Raw genomic sequence first — 22,289 nt, 5'->3', positions numbered from 1 at the left:
CTACTACTACTACTACTACTACTACTCGTCCACCATCACGTTAAACTTAGCCGACAACGCGACCGCCACTTCTCTTCGACCAAGCGCAAAGCAAAATGATCACCTACACACCATCCTACCACCACCCAACCAAGTACCATCACCACCACCAACCACCACTACATGTTCACAGTTGTCTGGTATTTCACCGATTTTCAAAGATTTTTTATCATTTTTTTTAATACAATTTTTTTAAAATATTTTTTTAAATTAAACATTTTTTTTGTTTCTAATTATTACAATTATTATTATTATTATTATCGTCATATTTACCTTTTTCTTTTTTTTTTTTTTTTTTTTTTTTTTTTTTTTTCTTTGTTTTTTCTCTCAAGCAGCAAATCTTTAGTACGACGTGCAAAACAGTTGAATCATTAGAGCAACGAGAAATGATTTACTAACATGTTGACTGTGCAGCATCGGTTGTCAATGACCAGAACTTGTTTTTTTTTCTAAGAGTCCATTATAATCATTAGTGACCAGATCGATTACAATGTTTAGATTATTAAAATCAATAAAATATTAAATAATACTATATTTTTAAATACTTATATTATTTTACAATAAAAACAACTGGAATTAAAACATTATTTATTATGTTGCAAAAGTTCCATACAATGTCATCCTTTATTCTCTTGTCGGTCTCTGAGAATATCATGCAAATCTAATTTGGCAGTCAATGAGTTAAAATTATTTTTCAATAGTTCATTTTCGTTTTTTAAATTTCTAGTGGATTATTATTTTATTTGATAAATAGAGCACTTCGGACCAGAGAATTGCAATTTTATTGTATATGTATATATACATGTTAAATGCATCCATTACGTATGTTTGTATGCACGTGCCCGTACTTTTTGTACGCGTGCATGTGTGCATATACACATACACTAATTTTTCATTCACTTACTTACACGTGTTTTGAATTTTGTGTATTTTTAATGTATATATACATATGAGTCATAACAATTACCGTAAAAAAAAAGAAATAATAAAAAGAGATTATTTAACTACCAGATTAATCCTTATTTTTTTCTTGGTTTTTTCTTATTATTGGTGAGATGTCATTTTGTATTGATTCATAATTGTGTCTAACTAGTCTTATCACCCCTTAGGTATATAGGAGTTAGTTCTAATTCTATTACAGTTGGCTTGCGATGATTTTTTGTATATATGTGTTTAATTACGTTACTTTGTCTTGATTTCGTATTCGTTCGTTCGATAATTAATTAACTTTATACTTTGTTTTTAATTTTATATACTTTATTATATGTGTTTATATCAGTTAAAAAATATTATAAAAAAAATAATGAATAGAATGTTAATTTATAAAATTGTAATAATATGAGAAAGCGAATACGATACTTGGCAAGGATACGTGTTAGAATTAAATTTCTTGTCTAATTTCTTGCCTTTCTGGTATAAAAGTATTTTGTAATTTTGTAGGTCAAGGTCCCGCAGTCCACGTAGAAGATCTTTGACCCGTAGCCGCAGCCGTGACCGCCGTTCTCGCTCGGATTCTCGAGATAGACGGTATTTTTGATGATTATAATTAATTAATAATATTTATTTCTTGATTTCAATATATTTATTATCAACTATTATATATCATAAACCTAATGCGTTTCCCAATAGTTGCATTAATCTTTGTTTATTTTTGTCTAAAATAAATTTTGGACAAAGTATTTAAAATAACGGCTGAGGCGGTACCTGGCTGCAAGTACATCATCGTCATGTTGCATTTGCAAAAAAAAAAGTTCAACTTATTAGGAAATAGTGTCGCTACGCTATGACGTACGGCGGATGGTTTTTTTTTTTTATCATCAGGGATTTTATGGTGAGCCAAAGAAAAAAGATTTATTAGAAAGAAAAGGAAAAGAAATCGCAGATATGACAGAACTATTCGTGGCTGTGAACTTATTAAATTTATGAATTTAACTAGTTATCGAATCGTGACATATTTCACTATAATATAATTAACGGAGATATTGTACTGCGCGAAAATACCATTTATTACTCTTTCTTATGCAGGTTCGAGTTACTTGTCTACGAACACCTTCTCACATCTATCATCCCACATTTCCAAAGAGGTCGCGTTTACCGCCTCTCTGGATGCAACAGCACACGATTTTTTCCAAACAAGTCACCTATCCATGTACTAACCGTACCCATCGCTGCTTGACAGGAATATCAAATAAAGAAACAGGCTCAATCCTTTGTACAGATATTATTTATTTTATTTATTTATGTTTGATAATGTTTATTGAAATTTGTAATCTTTTCATTCAATTATTATTTCTTATGAAATGCATTAGGTTTTTTCATATAATAGACGATCAGGGATTTACCGAAATGAAAGTAAATGCTGCAGCGCGACACGCAAATATTATACTTTAGTAATATTAGGATGTGCAGAAATAAACATGCTATGGTTTTAACCGATTTATTACGGGGGAAAAAAGTATTTGCAAAAATTAAAATAAATTTTACTAATCTGAAATCACATTTAAATTAATGTCAATTAATAAGATGGATAGTGTTGCAAGTTAGAAATTTATTTTTGATTCTCTTGAACAACAATGCTGTAGAGTTAATTAATCAAAAAATAAAGGTAAAATAATTTGATATTAAAATCTGTTTCTAAAATATATTAAAATCTGTTTCTATAATATTAATTACAGTTAAATGCTGAATATGATGGAAACCGGACAACCCTTGTGGACAAGATAAAATTTGACACGTCTTATGTGTTTGCATTTGTATATTAATGATATAATATATTTACAGTCATATCATAAATAAACAAAAGTAAACATTGATAAAAAACAACGCTCAGAAATACATATACAAAAACATATATCGTACACAGAGATACAGGTAAACTTATATGGGACAAACATACTGACAAATTCACACAATAAAAATAATTGAGAGCGCTTTTCAATTTCGGACGTGTTGGCTTAATTGCTGTAAAGTGTATAAGTGGAAAAGAAACTGAACCCATTCACTTTCATTCTTTGTTAAGGATAACTTTAATAATTAACCTTTTAGCTATGATGAGACTGGCCGTGGCATTTGTCAGCCACCTAGTACAGAAATGGCATATAGACAAACAAAATATATATGGCAAGAAGAAGTGTGTCTATCAAAACAAATAATATTTTCTGCTATTTGATTAATGCACGTATATTTAAAACAATATATGAATAAGTAAAGTCACGATGTGACAGTGACACTAAGTAGCTAAAAGGTTAATAACAATAATAATAGTAATAATTAATAACAAATAATAAACAAAAACATGGAAAAGTTAATGCTGCATCAAAGAAATTGGAATAAATTTAATATTAGAATATTGAATTTGAAAAAAATTGAAAAACAAGAAAAAAAAAAAAACAAATTAATTTGTGTTTCATTTACTTATTTTGTACCATCATGTAATAGTTATAAATAAAAAAATCTATAAGTAGTATATTATTATGCAATACCTCATTTTAAGTCCGTATTACCTAAAGCGAGCATACATAATCTTGCACCTTGCTGGCACAAATGGTAATCTCTGATCGGTAAAGACAATGTTTCATCGAGAAGTTTTAATATTTTCAAATAAGTTTCCAGAGCTTCATTGTGCTGTCCATCTTCGAGATGACGCGAAGCAACTTTAAACAGCATATCTGTATCTTGTAATGCTTTTAAACCCTTCAATATGTTTGTATTTTTCCCACATTTTTGACAATTAATCATAAACTCATCTGTGTTTGTACTGATTGGCAAGACATTGCCGCAAGATTTTCCTGAGTCGCATTTAAACCTAGATGTTATTTATTTGTTTATTATTATTATTATTATTATTATTATTGTGAAAATAATGAAAGTTTGATAGAATTGGTTTATTATTCAATAGAAATAGGAATAAGAGCACGATAGCAAGAAAAAAAAGAAACAATTAGGAGATAGGCGAAAGAGAAAATAAAGAAACTAAAAATAAGGGACATTGGAAAGGAATAAGAAATTATAAGAAAAAGGAAAGATAGAGAGAAAAATAGAAGGAAAAAAGCAAAAAAGATAAAGGTATTTCAAAGCAAGGATAGCCATTCAAAAAGCCAAATTGTAATACCTACATTTGCAATCAAGACGTTTTACCATTAATGAAATTTTTATTTGTTGTATACTTTTTTATACTATTGATTTTAATGTGCAAAATTATTATTTTTAGTATTATAAATTTGACGTTTATTTTATCGTTACACTATTTAATTATTAATCATTTATTATGTTATTGTGAAAAGGCAAAAATTGGTACTATTGAATTATATTTATATTACTGTTTTCATTGTTTAGTATTGTCAAAAATTTAGGTTTTTAAATTAGTTATTGAATAAATAAATTGACACACGCAGAAATTGATTGTATACGAATTTAAATTGAAGTATGAAACTAGTAAAAATTGTTAAAAATCTAAGCCATACAATTCGTAATTTGTTTGTTTATACCATAAGATGTAAAAGTTTAATTTGATACCTGAAGATTGTAGGATCTATTTCTTCCAATAAGGGCCAATGGCCGATGCATGCCTTGCACTTGCAATCGAACCAATACTGTACTCTTAAATTTCGTTTTCGTACACTTTCAGGCATCGTAGTAAATATAGGACCATAATTTTCAGATATCTCCTCACCTTCCTCAATCGTTCGAATTGCTCTAACAATGATAGTCGTACCAATGAAATACCTGAACAAAAAAGCCCATATTATTGATTGTAATAATAGAAATATAAAAGATTGAAAGAATTTGGTATACCTCACGACACCAGGATTACACGAATGATTAAGCAATGCTACTGTAGGATATACACCACCACCAATGAAAAGATTTTTAGCATTTGCGAGTGACTTTTTTTTGGATTTTATTTTTCTGTTACTTAACTCTGAAATCTGTGATGAGAGAAATGATTACAAAATTCCAATAGATAGAAATAGAAAGATTGAATAAGATTGTTTTAAACAATTTTACCTCGTGGGAGTTAAATTGTAGCAGCTGCAAATGATGCAAAAGTAGTTCACCTACAAACAATTCAGCGTCCGAGAGCTTTACCTCGAATGAATCAGGTGTTTTATCGTTGTTAGATAAATACGTTGTTGTTTTTACAAGTCTCAATAACCAAGCAGCAATATAAGCTCGATGAAATATATCTTCACTTGTACGTTGATCTTCGTGAGTCACTATGAAAATGCATACCACATATACATGAAATAAAGTTTCTCTTGTCTGATTTTTTGTTAAACTTTCACACACAATAAATATTGCAAATAATTATAAAAGATTTGTGTAAAAACCGTAATCTTTACCTAAATCATGAAAAGATTCGTAATCATTTCCTTTATATGGTTTTTTTTCTGAAATTTCACGTTTCTCTTTGGTGGATGTTAAACGTTCTCTCATTTCAACAAATTCCTTGAATGGTCTTTGAAGAAGACTTCTAAGAGCTAGAATGCACGTGATCGAAGCTTGGGATAGCCATAAAACTGGCAACAAATTGCATTCACGAATATGCAATTCAGCATCTTTATCTCTGCAACGAGTACTGCAATAAACCACGCAACTGCAAACGTTACAAGCTGCTGGTATTGGTACGATTATCTTGGAGAAACAGAAGAAGCAATGATTCAACCTAAAAATGAAGAATCGATACTGAATTGTTTTACGTAATAATAAGATGAGTATACAAATTCATGCCATTTATTCATTTGATCAAGTCATTTTACTTATTGTTCTATCCTAATTACCTGTACTCCTCTAATAAAAGAGCGCAATGTGGTTGTTCAATAATAAGAATTTCGCCAGGTAAAATTTTTCTGGTAGCAATAGCGTGTCTTCCTATCTCACTATCATCATCGTTTTTTATTTCCACAAGTTTGCTACAAGCTGGATAAAAAGGATTACGTTTGACTATTTTTGGTATAATTTTCTGTACATTCGTTTCATTTCCGATGATTTGCTGTGGAACTATCTTAGATTTTTCTTTCAATTGTTGACCTTTCTCCATCAAGCTCAACATTAGCATGATATCGGTTCCTAATTTGTTTTTTCGATCAGAAGAAAGTTTTGCATCGTCCAATAATTGTAACGCGAGTCTAAAACATTCTATCGCTTTTCTGTTATTCTTCAGAGCTAGAAAACATCTTGCTCGCCTTTCTTCCACTTTGTATCGAAGTTCTTTAGGATAATTCAATCGAAGTGCTTCTTCTATATCCTCTAAAGCATGCTCGTATTTTTGCAAATGATAAAGTGCTGCTGAACGATTTGCAAGCATCACTGGAAGATCTAAACACACAATTTTCAAATAATCCACAGTGAATTTTACATTATTCGTGACACTTACGATAAATACAAATCTGGAAAACGATACTATTACAATATATTAGATTAAAAAATATAAATAATATTTCTTTAAAATAGAGCCAACCACGAAATGAAATATTTATTATAGGATTTGTTATCATCCTAATTTTGATGAACGGTAAAACGCATTTGTACCCTTTTGAGGTGCCAGAAGTACAGCTTTTGAGTACGCGTCCAAAGCTTCTAGATAATCCTCACTTCCAAAATAATTGTTACCAATATTCTTAAACTTCAAAGCTTTCACACCGTCTTTGATTTCATGATTGTCAATTTCAAAGGACAAATGATGGGCTTCAGGATAACTCAATATAAAAGCAATTCTTTCTGCGTTTGATCGAAGATTGGTAAATTTCTTAAAATCCTGTTGAGATATCGAATTTCTTACAGCAAACAAATTTGAGGAAAAGTAATCACTGATCTCGTAGTCCAAATTGTACGCCATGTCGAAGAAACAAAACGCGATTTCATATAATTTACTGATTAGAAATGACGACACGTTGTCGGTCGACGACAAATATTCCTACTACTGCTACTGACATCAACGATTCTTTCCTGCAACCGGTTCAGTTGCCTTACCCAAAAAGTTCTCTCTTACTGTTACACACTATTTCCGTACCTGCTATTTTTATAACGCTGCAACGTTCCGCGACCGAAACGTTTAGAGAGAACAGAATAATAATAATTAAACACAAGAACGTAATAGACAAATTACTAATTGATTATGTCTACAATAATTGTTGGAAAGAAATTACATTTTTTTTATTTATATTTTATTTCAATTAGCACACACACATATAGCACTCGCATTTTGTATGTCGCGACAATTGTAGTATGAAGAAAAATAGAGACCCGACATCGATCATTCAAATAGTAATTTATAGCGTGTGCTTATTAGAATAAAGCTAATCTTAATAATAGCATAAATGCGGAGGTATTTTAACATTTTCTTATATATATATATATATATATATAATACATAAATTATTGTTAAATATTTACGAGTATGAATACAAGTGTATGATAATAATTATGTTACACCTTTTACAGATCTCTTTGTATTTTTTTCTTCTTTTTTTTTTAACTATTTATATTACAAAACTATATAATCGTTTTTTATCTCGATAATATATTTCTTTTTTTCTTATTAAAATGTATATTAAAATTTAGGAAAGTTCTCATTACCGCGTTCTATATTACATGATTATGACAAATAATAAATAGTTTTAATAATAGAAACGCGCGAAGAGAACGATAATTATTCATAGAAAATAAATATTCACGAGTTGAACAATACATTCTCTGTCTGAAAATATGATATACATTTAAAACAAGAGATTGTAGAAAGAAATGTAGTAATTAAGTAATCTCTTAGTTCGTGATCGACGGAAAGATTAGGTTTTATTTTCTATGAATTTCTAATAAATTCGTATAACACGTATGAGCAAAAGCAAATAATATTTCGTTATAAAAGAAAACAAACGCGATAAAGGAATAAAATTGATGATGATAATATTCGAGAATTGTACGATTACGATCGACTTGATGATTTAAAAGACGATGGAAACGTAAGATTTGACTAGATGGCAACGTTATACTGATCATGTATAAGTGAAAACGCTGTGAAATCGAGTTTCGATAAGCCCTTTGGTTTTGATGTTCGGTTTCGAACTATCTGGCTCATCGAAATATCGGGTCTGACAATGAGTGACAGTATGTAATAACGGCATTAACCAATTTGCATCAGCAAATCCAAAAATAATCAGAGCGTAATAACTTACAATTTATTCAATGCCGAATAATTCTAACGCAATTTTTTCTGCAAACTTGCATTATTATTCAATTTGACTTCTTTCTTTGTTGTTAATCGCATATTTATAATAATGATGCAAATGGATTAATAATACTTATAGGGTGCTTCAAAATGATTAACTTACAATTAGGTTTACGCATATACATGTACATTCTGAAGTAACTCCAGGCTCGATAAAAAAGACAATGAATGAATATTATTTATTTTATCTTCCTCCCTTTTTACTTTCGTTATTCATTTACTGCTATTTATTTATTGGGTCAGTATTTGAATTCGAATTAAAATGTAACATTCTTCAATGCTATTACTCTATTTCGTTTAATTAAAAACCGATTGTTTATACTAAAGAAAATATGAATTTATTATATAAAATACTGACCCGAATAATATTCACTAATACTGACCAAATAAATAGAGTACTCATTTCTTGTTCCTTCTTTTGTTTATTAATTTAAAAATCGTAAGAAGCTTCCTCGATTTCTTTCGTATTCCTAAAACCCATTTTATAAAGACTACCAGCGATGACTCCTCCGACTATTGGACCAACCCAATAAACCCAATGATTCGACCAATACGTCAAGATAACTGCAGGACCCAAAGATCTTGCTGGATTCATGCTGCTACCAGTGAACGGTATGGCGGCCATATGCGAAACAGAAATGGCTAAACCTATCGCGAGAGGTGCCCATCCTTTCGTGTCGCTTCTTTTCGGGTCTGTAACTGCATGAACCACCAAGACCAAAAGAAATGTGATGATTGCTTCCATAACAATACCTTGACCAGCTTCCACGCCTTCACCCAAATCGGTTGCACCTAATCCTTGACTCACTCGTTCGCTTGGTGTTATCAGCTATAACATTATTATTGTTCAATCATTCGGGGACATTTGTTTTGATTTGAAGTGTTCGTACCTTCAGAACAACTGCTCCTGCTATCGCCCCACAACTTTGGCAAACGATATAGCAAAGTGATTTTAAGAAAGAACAATTGCCACTGACGAAAAGACCAATCGTTACCGCAGGATTTACATGGCAACCAGAAATCGGGCCCAAAAACTGTAACACAAAACGAATATATATATATATATATAGAAATTGATAATAAATCGATGATCGTCAAAGACTACATTAGCGCATAATAATAACGAATACGCATATAACAATTAAATGGATACTATTTGAAATAAGAAAAAACAAGATAAATAATTGTAAATCTCGTAAAAAGGCAAATCGAAAAACCGGTTATCTGACCTGTCCTGATACGTTTAGTATAAAAAAAGAAATGAAGCAAGCAAGAAAGTACACGTGGACGCGCATTCGTCGTAGACTCCTCGGCGTCGTTCGAAAGGATAACAAGAGTATATATCAAAGGGGATACAAAAGTTGTCTGATCAACTCGCAAGAAGAGTCTCGAACGGCCCAGTTCTCATGTTCAATCGACAAGGTCTCGGCTCGCTGCGGGCGAGATTTGCCATAATTGCGTAACGCGTTATTTTTTTTCTCTCTCTCTCTCTCTCTCTCTCTCTCTCTCTCTCTCTCTCTCTCTCTCTCTCTTTCTGGTGTAAACTTTTGTCTTCATTTTCATACCCATTACACTAATCGTCTCGCTTTCGAACAAGATTGACGAGTCTCATAATACTAACTAAGCTACGAATTATGAATGGACAGAGGATTTTTTATCGGGGTCATTCAACAAATTATTATACGCCAGTGTGTGACTGACTGATGGCAAATGTGTGGGTATACGATAAAAGCTATCCCGATTGTTTCATTCCAATTTGCTATTTATATTAAACACAAGTCTATATGGGAAGATCTAGAAATTGTATCTGGAGAGAGTTGACAATTCGGGAGATCGTAATAAAAAACACAATTCAGAATTAATTTATAAAGTAGATTTTTAACTATTGTGATAAACACATTTATTCCTTTTTAATGCCAAATATCTTATATAATTTAGTAACGAAATGTCATTCATGTTCTCGAAATTGTCAGAAATTCCAATAATCCTCGAATAGAGAATTAATAATACTTATCAAAATTCTCAACCCGATCAGACATCTGACCAATTTAAATTGTACACCTTGTACATGTGAACTTGATTTAATGGAATATTTTCTTCTTCAAAGGATTAAAATTTATCTTTTTTTTTTGTTTTGTTTTTTTAACCTCATTAACGCTAGTAGAGTAGTCTATGGATTAGAGATAAGATTTATTAGAACTGTGCATTAGATAAGATCCAATTTAATATTTTTACTTAGTTGGATTCATAAGTGTTTAATGATTGAAAAGAAAGATATGTAATATAATAAATTGTATAGAATATGAGTAGAGATATTTTATCTTGATTAATACGAAATTTAAAGATTTCGTTCATATGTAAGGTAACAATATTTATGCACGAGAATCGATATAGTCGGAAAATTCTAAGGTAATAATTATGTAAAATAATTGAAATATGTATGTATTTAAATGGTTCGCGTATATAGGGTCCGTCTATTTGCACTTATGTAAAAAAAAGTATGTACACGTATATTATATATTCTTTTTATAACTCTGTGCGTATACGCGTGCTTATGCTTTCTCTCTTTTTACGTACGTGTATATGTGATCAAAAATTATACGTGAGTTCATCCGTACTGAAAGAGCCATCGACCTTACATATGCTTGTAGATATACAGTTGAGAGCAAAAGTTTTCGAGCCATTCTATTTTTGCGTTCCCACCACCGTGTTTAATTTGGCATCTTACCTGATTATATCTGATACCTGTTGGACGTCTTACGTATTACTTCCGACAGTCGCCAAGGAAACAAAATAATATTTCACGCTATTAATCATATTTCTTTTTAACTCCAGTGAAATAATAAATTCAATATTTTTATTGAACTAAAGTGACAACAAATATTGTCGCCCTTAAAGTTTTTCCACGCAACTGCCTAAACGCATATGTATAAGTATGATATATATGATGACGCATATTTCGAATAATAAATCGTGTAAGAGATCTAGAATTACTTCATAGATTTGTAGCCCGGAGGGTCCGCAACCTATAGCCTCCGGTCATACAGACCGATTTATTCGCGAGTGTTATCTCTTTCAAGAATCATGAAACTTTAGAGATCTTTCAAAGAAGCATACAAAGTTTTTTTCTTCTACGTAAAAGAAGTCATCGCCCTAACGATTCCAATGTCTTCAAGATAAAAAGAGACAGGAAATATATCAATATTTATTTCTAATAATAAAAGATAGAACGCGTTAATTGTGCAAAAAGATTTCTATGCAAATTTCAATTGTTTCATATGTTGACCAGCGCTATCTGACCGTGATATCAACTATTACTTTCCGGTTGCTTGTTCGATACGACAAATTTTCTCTCCCTGTTGCATCGATTTCTGCCGAATTTATCGAAATCGGGGGGAAGGGGGTATAGCTGAATCCTTCGACTTGCTGCAATTGCTACGTGTTTATTATGTTTGCCAGGAGTCCAAATTTTAACTCAACGAAATAATTCTCTACTGTTAACATTTATTTTCGTATTGTTTATTCCCGATTTGTAATTGACTTGTTTGATTCTAATGACGATTTCTTGTTTTTTTTCCATGTCTTCAAGCTCTTCGTTAGAGTGTTTCTCGAATTAAAGAAAGAAGAAAATATTTCAAATCAAAAATAACAATCCAAATTATAAAATGATTGGAGGAGGAATAAGAAAAGGTAGAATAATAAAAATAGGGGAGAACGTGTAACCAATCAATCGGTGTGTGACTGAAATTTGACTGACATTAGACTGACGTCTTTTAACATCTTTTAATACAGAAACGCAAACGAGCGTATTCGTATACATATTGAAAGATAAATAGTAGTAGAAGTAGTATAGCATAACTTCGTCTCTTTTTATTACGTAAGACGATATACGAACCTCTTGAAAGGTTCGAGAGCCTATACAGAGTATTATCTCGAGGTAACATTTGTCACATTTATATTGTAGATCAAACGTGCATCAACGAATGATATTTTGTATTTAACACGTGTCTTTTCTTTTTCGATGGATCTTTGCACGTGCTAAACTCTTTCACTCATCCATTCCTTCCTTTTTTTTTTTATTTCACGACTAACATCTTTTTCTCGAGGCCAAATTGTTAAAAGGGTAAAACAATTAGAACGAGTACATAGAAAATAATAAGAATAATTAATGACATTCTATTGAATATATTGATCGATATATTTGATTTCATTAGGCAAGAAAGGTAAGAGTTTGCGTTTTGTCGAGGTTCGCGTTCCGCGTAAGGTATATAAAAGGGAGGGAGGGGGGCAAATAAGGCCGCTGATTTGCCCAAGGGGGTTTAACCGACAAGATGGTGCAATTTTGCCCTGGAGCCTTCGACAACCTACTCGAGTAGCAGATACCCACCACTATCTCCATCGTTCTTTCGAAAACAACAAATTTGTTAAAGTTTTGCATTGAAATAAGAAGAAGTTTCTTCCCCAAATTCAATATAATTACACAACATCATATTAGATGCGCTGGTACAACTTATCTTTCCACCTATTTCTTATTATATGATAATAATTAATAGAAAAATGAATAGACAATTTTTTAATTGCTCCGTTGTACCACATTAAACATTACGAGCGAGGATCAAGACGGATAATGTATAATAAAGAAGTATACAAAACAGCCAGGTGTTTTGTTTTTTTTCTATGTATATGATAGTATGTAACATCGGTTACGAGATTTTTCTGTACTCTATACTATACATGATGATTCATAATATTTAATAATTCGCTTATGCATCATTCGTTTTCACGATGAGAAAGATTATTTATTTTTGTTTGAAGATTTTCGATTAAACGTAGAAATAGGAAGGAATGGTGGCGACTACGAGAGAGAGAGTGAAGTAACTTTTCATTTCTTTTACTTTCAAATAAAGCTATAGGTCGAGGTCAACGAATTTTTCGTCGGAAGTGACGACGAGGTGCCGACGAATGTGTTACCAAAGAAATTGCGCATCCTAAGTGCCTACGCACCTGCGCTAAAATGTAAACCCAAGTGTCTACCTATGTAAATTCTCTGAAGACACGTCGCGTTGAATCGTTAAATTTTTACTTTCGTAAAATGACCTCGGTTAATTACATCTCTTACAAGATTTTACCGAATTCTCATCCTTGTTTTCAAATTATCACGAATAGCCATCTTTTTTCTTTTCAATCTAATTTGTCTATTTTAATTCTCTGGGGAAATCCAATGAATTTGGATTTCAAATCTTATAAATCAAATTCTAATGTAAACACGATTCTATATATCGATAAATAGTACAGAAAAAAAAGAAAATAAAAATACAAACTTACCTGTGCCAAAGCTGCAACTGCAAGACCGAACGTGAATGCAATGTGCAGGACACTAGGAGCTTGTCCTTCCACCCATGTGATACACGAAGCACAACCAATGAGAACCAACAGAAAGGTTCCAAGGGCTTCGGCAAAAAGTGCCACCAAAAATTCGAGTTTTGCTACTTCTTCTACTCCGATGAACTCTTTAACGCCTGAGAAGGAAAAAACGGAATCGTAGAAGAGTTAAACGTGCATATGAATTAAGTTGACTCATATGTTTATCGTTCATGATAAAAATACATTATTTTGAATTATTGAAAGGAACGAGTGCACAGGAAATAAAAGAGACGATAAAATTCCGATAAGAAAACAATAAAAAGATATGTGAAATATTGTAAAAAGAAACTGTATCACAATTTAATTTGCATTCGTTAATTACTGATTAATATAAATAAGTTGTTTTCAATTCGTTTATATTGAAGTTTAATTGGGCTGCGGAAAAATTGTTAATAAATAGTTTTGCTATACACCGAGTTGAGGAAGAGATCATGCAAGAATTATTCTATCATCGTTAATCCGATTATCGTGTCTCTCGTTTGCGTACATGCAACAGAAAAAAAACACATGAAAGGTCAGCACAGCTCATTCAAAATCTTCACTTCCAAACTACACGCATCGTAAATACGCACAGATACATACATATACATATATAGAAAAGATAATATATGTATAGAAAAGAAAGAGAGAAATAAAAAGAATAAGAGATATGATATCTTAATCCGTTGGTAAAGTATCCGTAAGTTTAGTAGTTAGGCATCATTGAAGTTTACGTTGGACCAACCCTGGCAGCAATAAAAGCAATAAAACTATGACATAACGTTCAGATAAAAATCGAGAAAGCGTATAATAGTAGTTACAACAGTAGCAAACTCGAAACACCGATAAGAATTTCTTATCTTACGTTAGATATTTTTTTCTTCTTTATATACATCCGTTAGTTTTCATTTCAAAGAGTTGTACGCTACGGGTACTTGCTTGCACGCGTGACTTAAAAAACACTTAGGAATATTTTATTGCGATTAAAAAAACAAGAAAAAAAAGGAACGAAATAATAAGATGACCGAATAAAATTTACCTTTCCACGCCTTGCCCATGGTTCCAAAGAAACGTTTGAAAGAACAAAAAAATAAGAAAAGAAAAGAAAAGAAAAGAAAAAGATTTTTATTTGTTCGTCCACCTATTAAGATCGAAAAGAAAATAAAAGGTGGGACGAAACTGTCGGAGTCGAAAGCAAACGTCGAGATGATGTTTAACTCGGTTCCTTCACAGATTGTACATATGTTTATGTTTATATCGGGTGGATACTATTATAATATTCACAACTCGCACGAAAAAAAAAATATATATATATATATATATATATATATGTGTGTGTGTGTATATAGAATTTGGTGATATGTGTCGTTCGCACGTGAGTTTGTGGACTATTGATTCGGCGGAGTCCGAGTTTCGCCTTCATATATCGTTCTTCTCTACCACAGTTTTTCCCCTCCACTGTCTTTCTCTCTTTCTGTCTCTGTTCGTCGTCATCAGCATCAGTTACCTTGTCTTACCACCACCACCACCACCCATCAGCACCACCACCACCACCACCACTACGCGCGAGACAACTCGAAAAACTCAATGAGATATACATTTTGTTATACTGATTGTGTGATATTTAAACGAATTCGTCAAACTTTACCAAAATTTGTGAACATCCTTTATGGTGTCGCGATACTTGTTTTGAGAATCTCTCGAGAAACGATAAACTAAAGTATATTTTTCATCATTTAAAAACGTAGAAAGGATGATAATATGGATAATATCAAAGTGTTGAGTTTGATAATATAACGAGGCGTTATTGTGAACTATTGTAATGATACATTATTATTTGTTAACGAAGATAAGGAAATGTAAAAGAAACTTCTAATGGTTAACCGTACGTTTATGTATTTACGTAGCGATGCACGAGCTAATAAATTTAACGAAATAATAAAACGCGCAAAAGACTTGATATGATAACAGAATGATAATGTACGTAATGGTAATTAATTAATTACGTGTGCTATGTACGACGGCGTACACGTAACCGGACAAATAATTAATCCTTTGCGATCGGTAGCCGTTTAGTACTGCATATCCCATTCGTCGAAATTATTTCTATTCTGGCGTGTATTTAGATTATTATTATTATTCCTCTAAACATTACGTGTATATATTTGTTTTCTTTTTATTAATTATGGTAATTTGTCGAAGTGACACACGTGTGACCAGAATATCATGGCTTTTTTCATCGCAAAGGATAAATCTATTGAATGAGATTTAACACACTTGTTAGCGTTTACACGAGGTATTATATTTTTTTTATATATGTATAGATCTGAATCAACTGATTATTATTGGAGATTATTATGGAAATGAATTCTTGATATTAGGGTAGAGATCGACACGAAAAAGAAATCAGTGTTAACAGTTGATAAGATACTTTTGATCAATATTTAAACAGTATTTGTTTTTAAATGAAACTTTACTAATTAATAATAGTACGATGCACAATTGGGTTATCATCAAGTTGCAAGGAGAAATTGATTCGCAAAGGATGCGTGACATAGGAAAATCCGAAATATCCGTTTTAGGATAAAAGATTTTCCTCTGTTCCTATGGAATCTCATTCACCGCATTAAGTTTTTTACGCAAGAGTGTTAGAGTTAACGCGAAACTAGTCGAGAACGTTGTTGTTGCTTTCCATGGGAATGTACCGAGATGCGTATCTTGATTCAAGAATAACCATACCTACACTTACACATTTACATATTATTGTACGAAAGATGATATCATTTTTTTTGGTCTTCATTCTTTCTAACTTTTCGAATACGAGATCAGTTTAACTGATTCTGTCCCAGCATTAGAAATACAAAAATTTAACGATTATTTCTTCCACTCTTACGCAGTTAACGTTAACGTATCGTTCATCTATATACATACATATGTATGTACTTCTGAGTAATGTACTTCATTTTGAAGCACGTAATGTTTCGTTTTGGTAATCACGTTTTATGTTACTTTCGTGTCATCTCGATGAATATAAAAGAAAAAAAGAACGAAACATATTATTCTTACTATTCGTGTTTCTCTCCTACCCCCCTTTTTTTCTTTTCATTTCTTTTTTTACTATTCCGTAATAAATATTACATTTTAATTTGATTAAACTTTTGTGTGTGTAGTAGAATAAAAAATTGTAATAAATACGTAATAATAATAGGAGCGTGTTTATTGAAATTTCTTTGAAATTGCAGCATAAGCGTGCGTTCAGCGTTATGTCCCTCGATAGTAATTAAGCGCCATTAATTAGGTCACTACGTGGCAATGTTGTCTTCCGTAAATAGTTTTCTCTCGTACACCTGTTCTTTTATTAAGATAACACTAACGTTGACGTATTTCAATAGCAACCAACCAATAATACATTTGTCAAAGTTTTCGTATATAGTTAACGTACATAACGTAATTCGCTTTGATATCGTTTTTAAATGATTCCGTGATGTCATTAAATTTTAATCAGAACATTTATCCTTAAACATACAAGAGAGAAGAAGAAACCGTTCCTTATTTATAATATTGTTACTTGAAAAAGTCATTTAACTATTGTCACCCGACTATAGATATATAATATCCATTTAATTGCATTATCTTATCTGATAATAATGAGGAATGGTTGTCGCATAAATTGACCACGATATCGATCGAATAATTTATTTTATTTCAAGTATAATGCGAAACTAATGTAACCTGATTCGATTATCCTTTACTTTTTGTTTTGTTTGTTGTTTTTTTATATAAAATGTCGGCATGAAGTAATAGAAATTTATCGTACCTACAAATTCTTATTCATGTTGATTTATGATAAGAAAGTATATACCTTACACGTTGATAGATCAACGCTTATTGTTTTTTTCTTAACTAATAATTCTTCAAATAGTTCCAAGAGTTACTTGATTTATAAAAAGACAAAAAATAACATATGATTATTTTTATCGGTTGCGCTGTATATACTCGTAGATATATATATATATACGTGTAACAGGAGTGCAAGTATATCGGTAAATATTAAGTCGAGAAACATGTAACCCGTTGAGTTCGTGTTTTATCAGTCCGCGAACGTATAACAACGAGCGCTAATTGAATTGATCTTGTTAGATCGATTTTCAAAGGATCGATGAATTTTTTGCATTTGTATTTCATTCACCAAGATCAATATTAGGCTTTTGCCAATCGACCATAATAATTAATATTAAATACGTCTGGTTTTTTTTTCGAAAAATTTCTGCTTGCCAATTGCAAACAGATGAAAGTGATCTTTTCAAATCGATACAAAAAATAATAATAGAATATTCTCTATTGATCGTTAAGGGGTAATAAACTAAATAACAAAAGCGAGTGTTTTAAATGAATAATCCCGTTTTATCTCTGATATGATACACCAGGGAATTGTCCGTTTCAATTTTATTTTACTTTTTGCTCTCTAACTCTTACTCTTTCATAATGTCATATTAATAAATAGTATATGAGAGATAGTGTACACTCGTATTAATTATTTTTTTTTCTTTTCTTTTTATTTTTTTCGTTGTTGTCTTAGTCTTTTTTTCTTTCCAGTACTAGCAACGTCATTATTTTTTAATAGGCGTAACTCTCGAGGCAAAGAACGTAATGGATCAGAAATATCACGTGATATTATTATTATCACGAATTCTTGATCTATCTTAAACTACAGGTTAATAAACAATTTGTAATTATTGTTAATTAAAAACTCTGGAAAAAATTCCAGATCGCAGGAAGTTGAAATTATCGTACCTGTTATGTTCCTACCATCGTTATACTAATATCAGAAACAAATTTGGTTCCACGTTAACGCGATGACGTTAATACGAAGAAAAAGCAATCAAATATGATCATCGTTTCTTTTTTTATAAACTTACAAAAAAAAAAAGTCTCTATGACATTCTCGAAAATGATTGTTAATGTGTCTACCTACTCAATTGTTGGAAGAATTCGAAGAAATAAATGAAATATTGCAATTGATTGCATATTTCTGACGTATATTTTTTGATATATTATTTTTTTAATATGTTTAATATCAAATGTCGTTTCTTTTTCTTTGTATTTTTTCTCTCGTACTGTTTGTAAGAACTGTTCTTTGCGTTCGCGTACTAGCTCTAGCACGTGCAACTTCTCCGAGAATGTTCGTAGCGTCAAGGTTATACAACTCGTTAAATGAAATTCTACGTCGAATCGTTATTCGGTAAAATGGAACGACGATTTAGCAACGTATCCGTTCGAATCTTATGTCAAATTTGTTCGATCGGTAAATTTACACGATCGTGTACAGAGGAGTATAAAGTTCTTCTTCTAGTTTACTCTTGGACCAATAAAAATAGTTTGAACGAATATTATAGGTGGATCGAATAACGAGATGAAAAATTCTTGCTGATTTTATAAAGAAAATTGAAAGATATGAAAAATGCAATTCGACACACAACTAAATATCTAACAATATATTTTATAATTATTGATGGGAAAAGTCAGTAAACAAATGACGCGTTTCTTAGATGGAAAAATAAACGATACAAGATTATTTTATTTCTAAACGAATCTAAAAAAACCGCACGATATATTAGCATTACAACAGGTAGCGTAAAATAAAGAAAAAAAACAATAGTTTCGATTCTTTCTTTGATCGTAGTCGGCATTGATCATTGAAATCATTGATTCCGATCATTATTTAATCATTAACATTCGAATTATATTCGCGGATGGGTGAACACCGTACGCGGAAAACATTCAAACGAATGGAAAACTTCGAAAAAAAAAACTTCTTTCATACGTAATACATAAAGATACTACTAAAGTTTTATCGAATTACGTCAGCTAATTTTATGGTAATTGTATGGTACGTACGTGTAAATATTTCTCTATATAAACAATTCCTGCGCAAAATCTTTGTTAGTGGTAAGATAATTAATATTAGCAATTAGAGTGTACGCATTGATAATAATTAGATCGATGAAGGATCAATTATTGCATTGTCAAACAAACGGTATACACAATGCATATTTAACATAATTATGATAACAGTTAACTCACGAAAGCAGTGTTCCTTATAGTGATCTTCTTCTTCTTCTTTCGATGCGAGAGAATTTTCGCGTTGTAATTTCTGCCCATTTCTCGAGTGTCCCTCGGGAAATACCGTTGATACGTTCATACCGATATTCGTTTTCTGTATTAAACGTCAATTATTATAACAAAATGATATCCATGCTAGAAATATTATTTTTAAATTTATTTACGATCAATCGAAATGTATCATGAAAATGAAAAGGATTTCCGCATTCATTTCGTTGCATATTGTTCAAATCGAATAATTCGGCGTATATCCGGTGGCCTTGATAAAGATCTTGAAAAATGATCAAAGTATTACAACGAGAATACGATTTCAGGGTGAACGATAGTTGGTTTCATTGGACGGCGCATTAAAGCGTAATCCGTCGTTAACGGATTCATTAGATTCTAGGTTTGTGCCGAGACTCCGCGAAAATAATAATTATGATGTGTGAGAAAGAGATAAAGATAGAAAAATAAAAGAACGAATGAAAGAAACACAAAGGACTTCGCGTGGTATTTTACACGACGTTCGATCACGTAACTCCTGTGTTTAAAGGTTCCTCTCTTCAGCTCATTTTTCTTATTCGCTTCAAACAGTAATTTGTCAATAATAATTCTGATATATTCGATGAAGAGAAACAGTTTCAAACAATTATTCAATACGGAAAAGATGCATTTACCTATAATTATCAATACAAATTTGTTTATTTACATATGCATTATTTATACTAAATATATCCTTCATATTAGATCTACCGATAATGAATGCAAAACTATTTTTAGCAAACGAGTCGAGAAAACCGGTTGTTATCGATCAAATATCTTATGCAAGGGAAAAACAAACACAATGTAAATCAGAATAGGCAAAATATTGTTTTATAAAAAGGCAGTATAAAAAAAAAAAGGTGGATACTCGTTTTAGCATAAAAAGTCATTTCGACCGGTTTCGATATGAAATTTCGTGTTTGTTTCGTGTTAAAAAAATATAACTGATAAATGTCAATGAAAATTACTTCTGGATAAAGAAGCCAAATATACAAAATCACTTTTCACGAAGAAACATTAATGATGAATAAAATGGAAAATATATCCCATAACGATATGGGAATAAAATGAAAACAATGTGACACTTACTTTTCGGTCTTTTGGCACGGTCAACCTCTTAGCCCTGTTGTTGAAACTCGAATGGAAGACCAAAAACTCTTTCCAAAGATTAACGTAGGTGTCGCGTTTAGTCTTTGAATGATGATGATGCACAACTCTAATTGTTTTTTTTCGCGCCACCACCATAATATTCTCTAGAGAATACAGCACATAATATAGCACATATTCACCCCGTTATTATCGTTATCTTCCTTCCTGCATTTTTAATCATGGTTTTAACTCGTTTTTTTTTTCAAAAACTATAGCTTACGTTCAAGGTTCAAAGTTAATGTTGATCTAATTAAAGAACAAGAAAAAGAAGAGGAAAAATTATCGTTGCACCTGTGCCAGAAGAAGTAGAAGAAGAAGGACTCGTTTAAGTGAAACAACAATGGAACAATGCTGTTGCGGTGCGTCGTCGTGCTTGCTGCACGAACGATTCTTGATCCGAAGGGATAAAAAAGAGAGAGAGAGAGAGAGAGAGAGAGAGAGAGAGTACGGCAAACGGCCTTGACATCGACCATGCCGTTCTCGCGTGACAAATGGGGATGGTCAGAGAATATGGTAGAGGTAACACTGTTTATACGATCAATCAACCAACGACAATAACACTCTCCCTCTCTTCTTTATTTTTTATTTTTTTATCTTATGACAAGTTAAAAAACAATTTTACATATGCCTGTACAGATTGTTAAAAATAACTGTTGACGAGTACACAAAAAATGTTCTATTAATTTGTATTATTTATTATTACAAATTATTGAACCCATACGAAATCATTGATAGTGAATTCCTGTGTGGATAACTTAGCCCTATTATTAATCACCCCATAAACTATCAAGAAATCTTCAATTTCCGGATATAAAATATCCACTTCGACAGGTTATTTATCTCGCGAGCATAAACTACGAAATTGTTGTAGACATCAAATTTTTGAGCGACCTCGACCTTTTCTAACTCCTTTAAATCCAAAATGAATAGCATTGGGTACATATACGAAGGACGATGAGATAAGAGGTCTTACGAGTCGGATAATCGTTCCGCTACTCTCCACTTCCGGTCATACCTTATAACAAACGATCCACTTACGTGTATATGGATATACATATATGCACGTATACAGGATGTCCCAGAATTTATCAAGCAATCTACCGAAGCATATTTTACAAGTAAAGATAACAGAAATAGTTATAATTAAAATCTCCTTCGAATAATCCCTTTATTCAAGACTTATAAACAAATTTGGATTTGAAATAAATAAATGCGGATTTGTTGTTGGCTCTTGTAATCGTTCAATTTAGCATCATTGTAACTTGAAAAAGTATGGTTTACGATACAAAAGTGATTAACAAATTGACTGAAATGCAACAAAAGT

The 22,289-nt window shown here is 31.5% G+C and overlaps 3 protein-coding genes across 8 annotated transcripts in view; 1 reads left to right on the top strand and 2 right to left on the bottom strand.

Moving 5' to 3' along the window:
* Nucleotides 1-3,433, top strand: part of LOC106786963 (RNA-binding protein 1-like) — a 7,446-nt gene extending 4,013 nt beyond the window's left edge. For 2 of the 5 annotated variants that reach the window (XR_001381718.1, XR_001381719.1), the window contains 2 exons: nt 1-179; nt 1,480-1,566. Coding sequence is in view for 3 of the 5 variants with exons in the window: in XM_014748895.1 (XP_014604381.1) it covers nt 1,480-1,566; nt 2,715-2,718 (91 nt within the window). In the remaining 2 variants the exon portion in view is untranslated. Of the gene's footprint in view, nt 180-1,479; nt 1,567-2,714 lie in introns of those variants that run through there. The other 3 variants (XM_014748895.1, XM_014748894.1, XM_014748896.1) reach the window with 2 other exon arrangements.
* On the bottom strand, nt 3,419-7,218 carry LOC106786960 (SET and MYND domain-containing protein 4-like). 2 transcript variants are annotated; one of them, XM_014748891.1, is made up of 7 exons: nt 6,571-7,218; nt 5,820-6,357; nt 5,382-5,704; nt 5,047-5,255; nt 4,834-4,967; nt 4,555-4,764; nt 3,419-3,844 (listed from the first exon to the last, which is right to left on the bottom strand). In XM_014748891.1, exons 1-7 carry the CDS (start codon nt 6,875-6,877, stop codon nt 3,523-3,525), a joined length of 2,043 nt encoding a protein of 680 aa, XP_014604377.1. In that variant the 5' UTR covers nt 6,878-7,218; the 3' UTR covers nt 3,419-3,522. The 2 variants fall into 2 exon arrangements, with proteins under 2 accessions (XP_014604377.1, XP_014604376.1); XM_014748890.1 differs by having other exon boundaries at nt 4,555-4,967.
* Nucleotides 7,219-7,393: 175 nt separating this feature from the next.
* Nucleotides 7,394-21,307, bottom strand: LOC106786961 (aquaporin AQPAn.G-like; the record flags this gene model as incomplete). Its single annotated transcript, XM_014748892.1, is given in 5 exon segments — nt 7,394-9,095; nt 9,157-9,300; nt 13,592-13,785; nt 19,754-19,886; nt 20,906-21,307. Coding segments are annotated over 5 exon segments (1,026 nt in total). The 5' UTR covers nt 21,062-21,307.
* Nucleotides 21,308-22,289: the final 982 nt, after the last annotated feature.

The sequence above is a fragment of the Polistes canadensis genome, unplaced genomic scaffold (genome assembly GCF_001313835.1).
Source record: "Polistes canadensis isolate GaletaPanama2010 unplaced genomic scaffold, ASM131383v1 scaffold_89, whole genome shotgun sequence".
NCBI classification, from domain to species: domain Eukaryota; kingdom Metazoa; phylum Arthropoda; class Insecta; order Hymenoptera; family Vespidae; genus Polistes; species Polistes canadensis.
The sequence above is the reverse complement of the archived record's forward strand: the minus strand, read 5'-3'. Positions and strand labels throughout refer to the sequence as shown.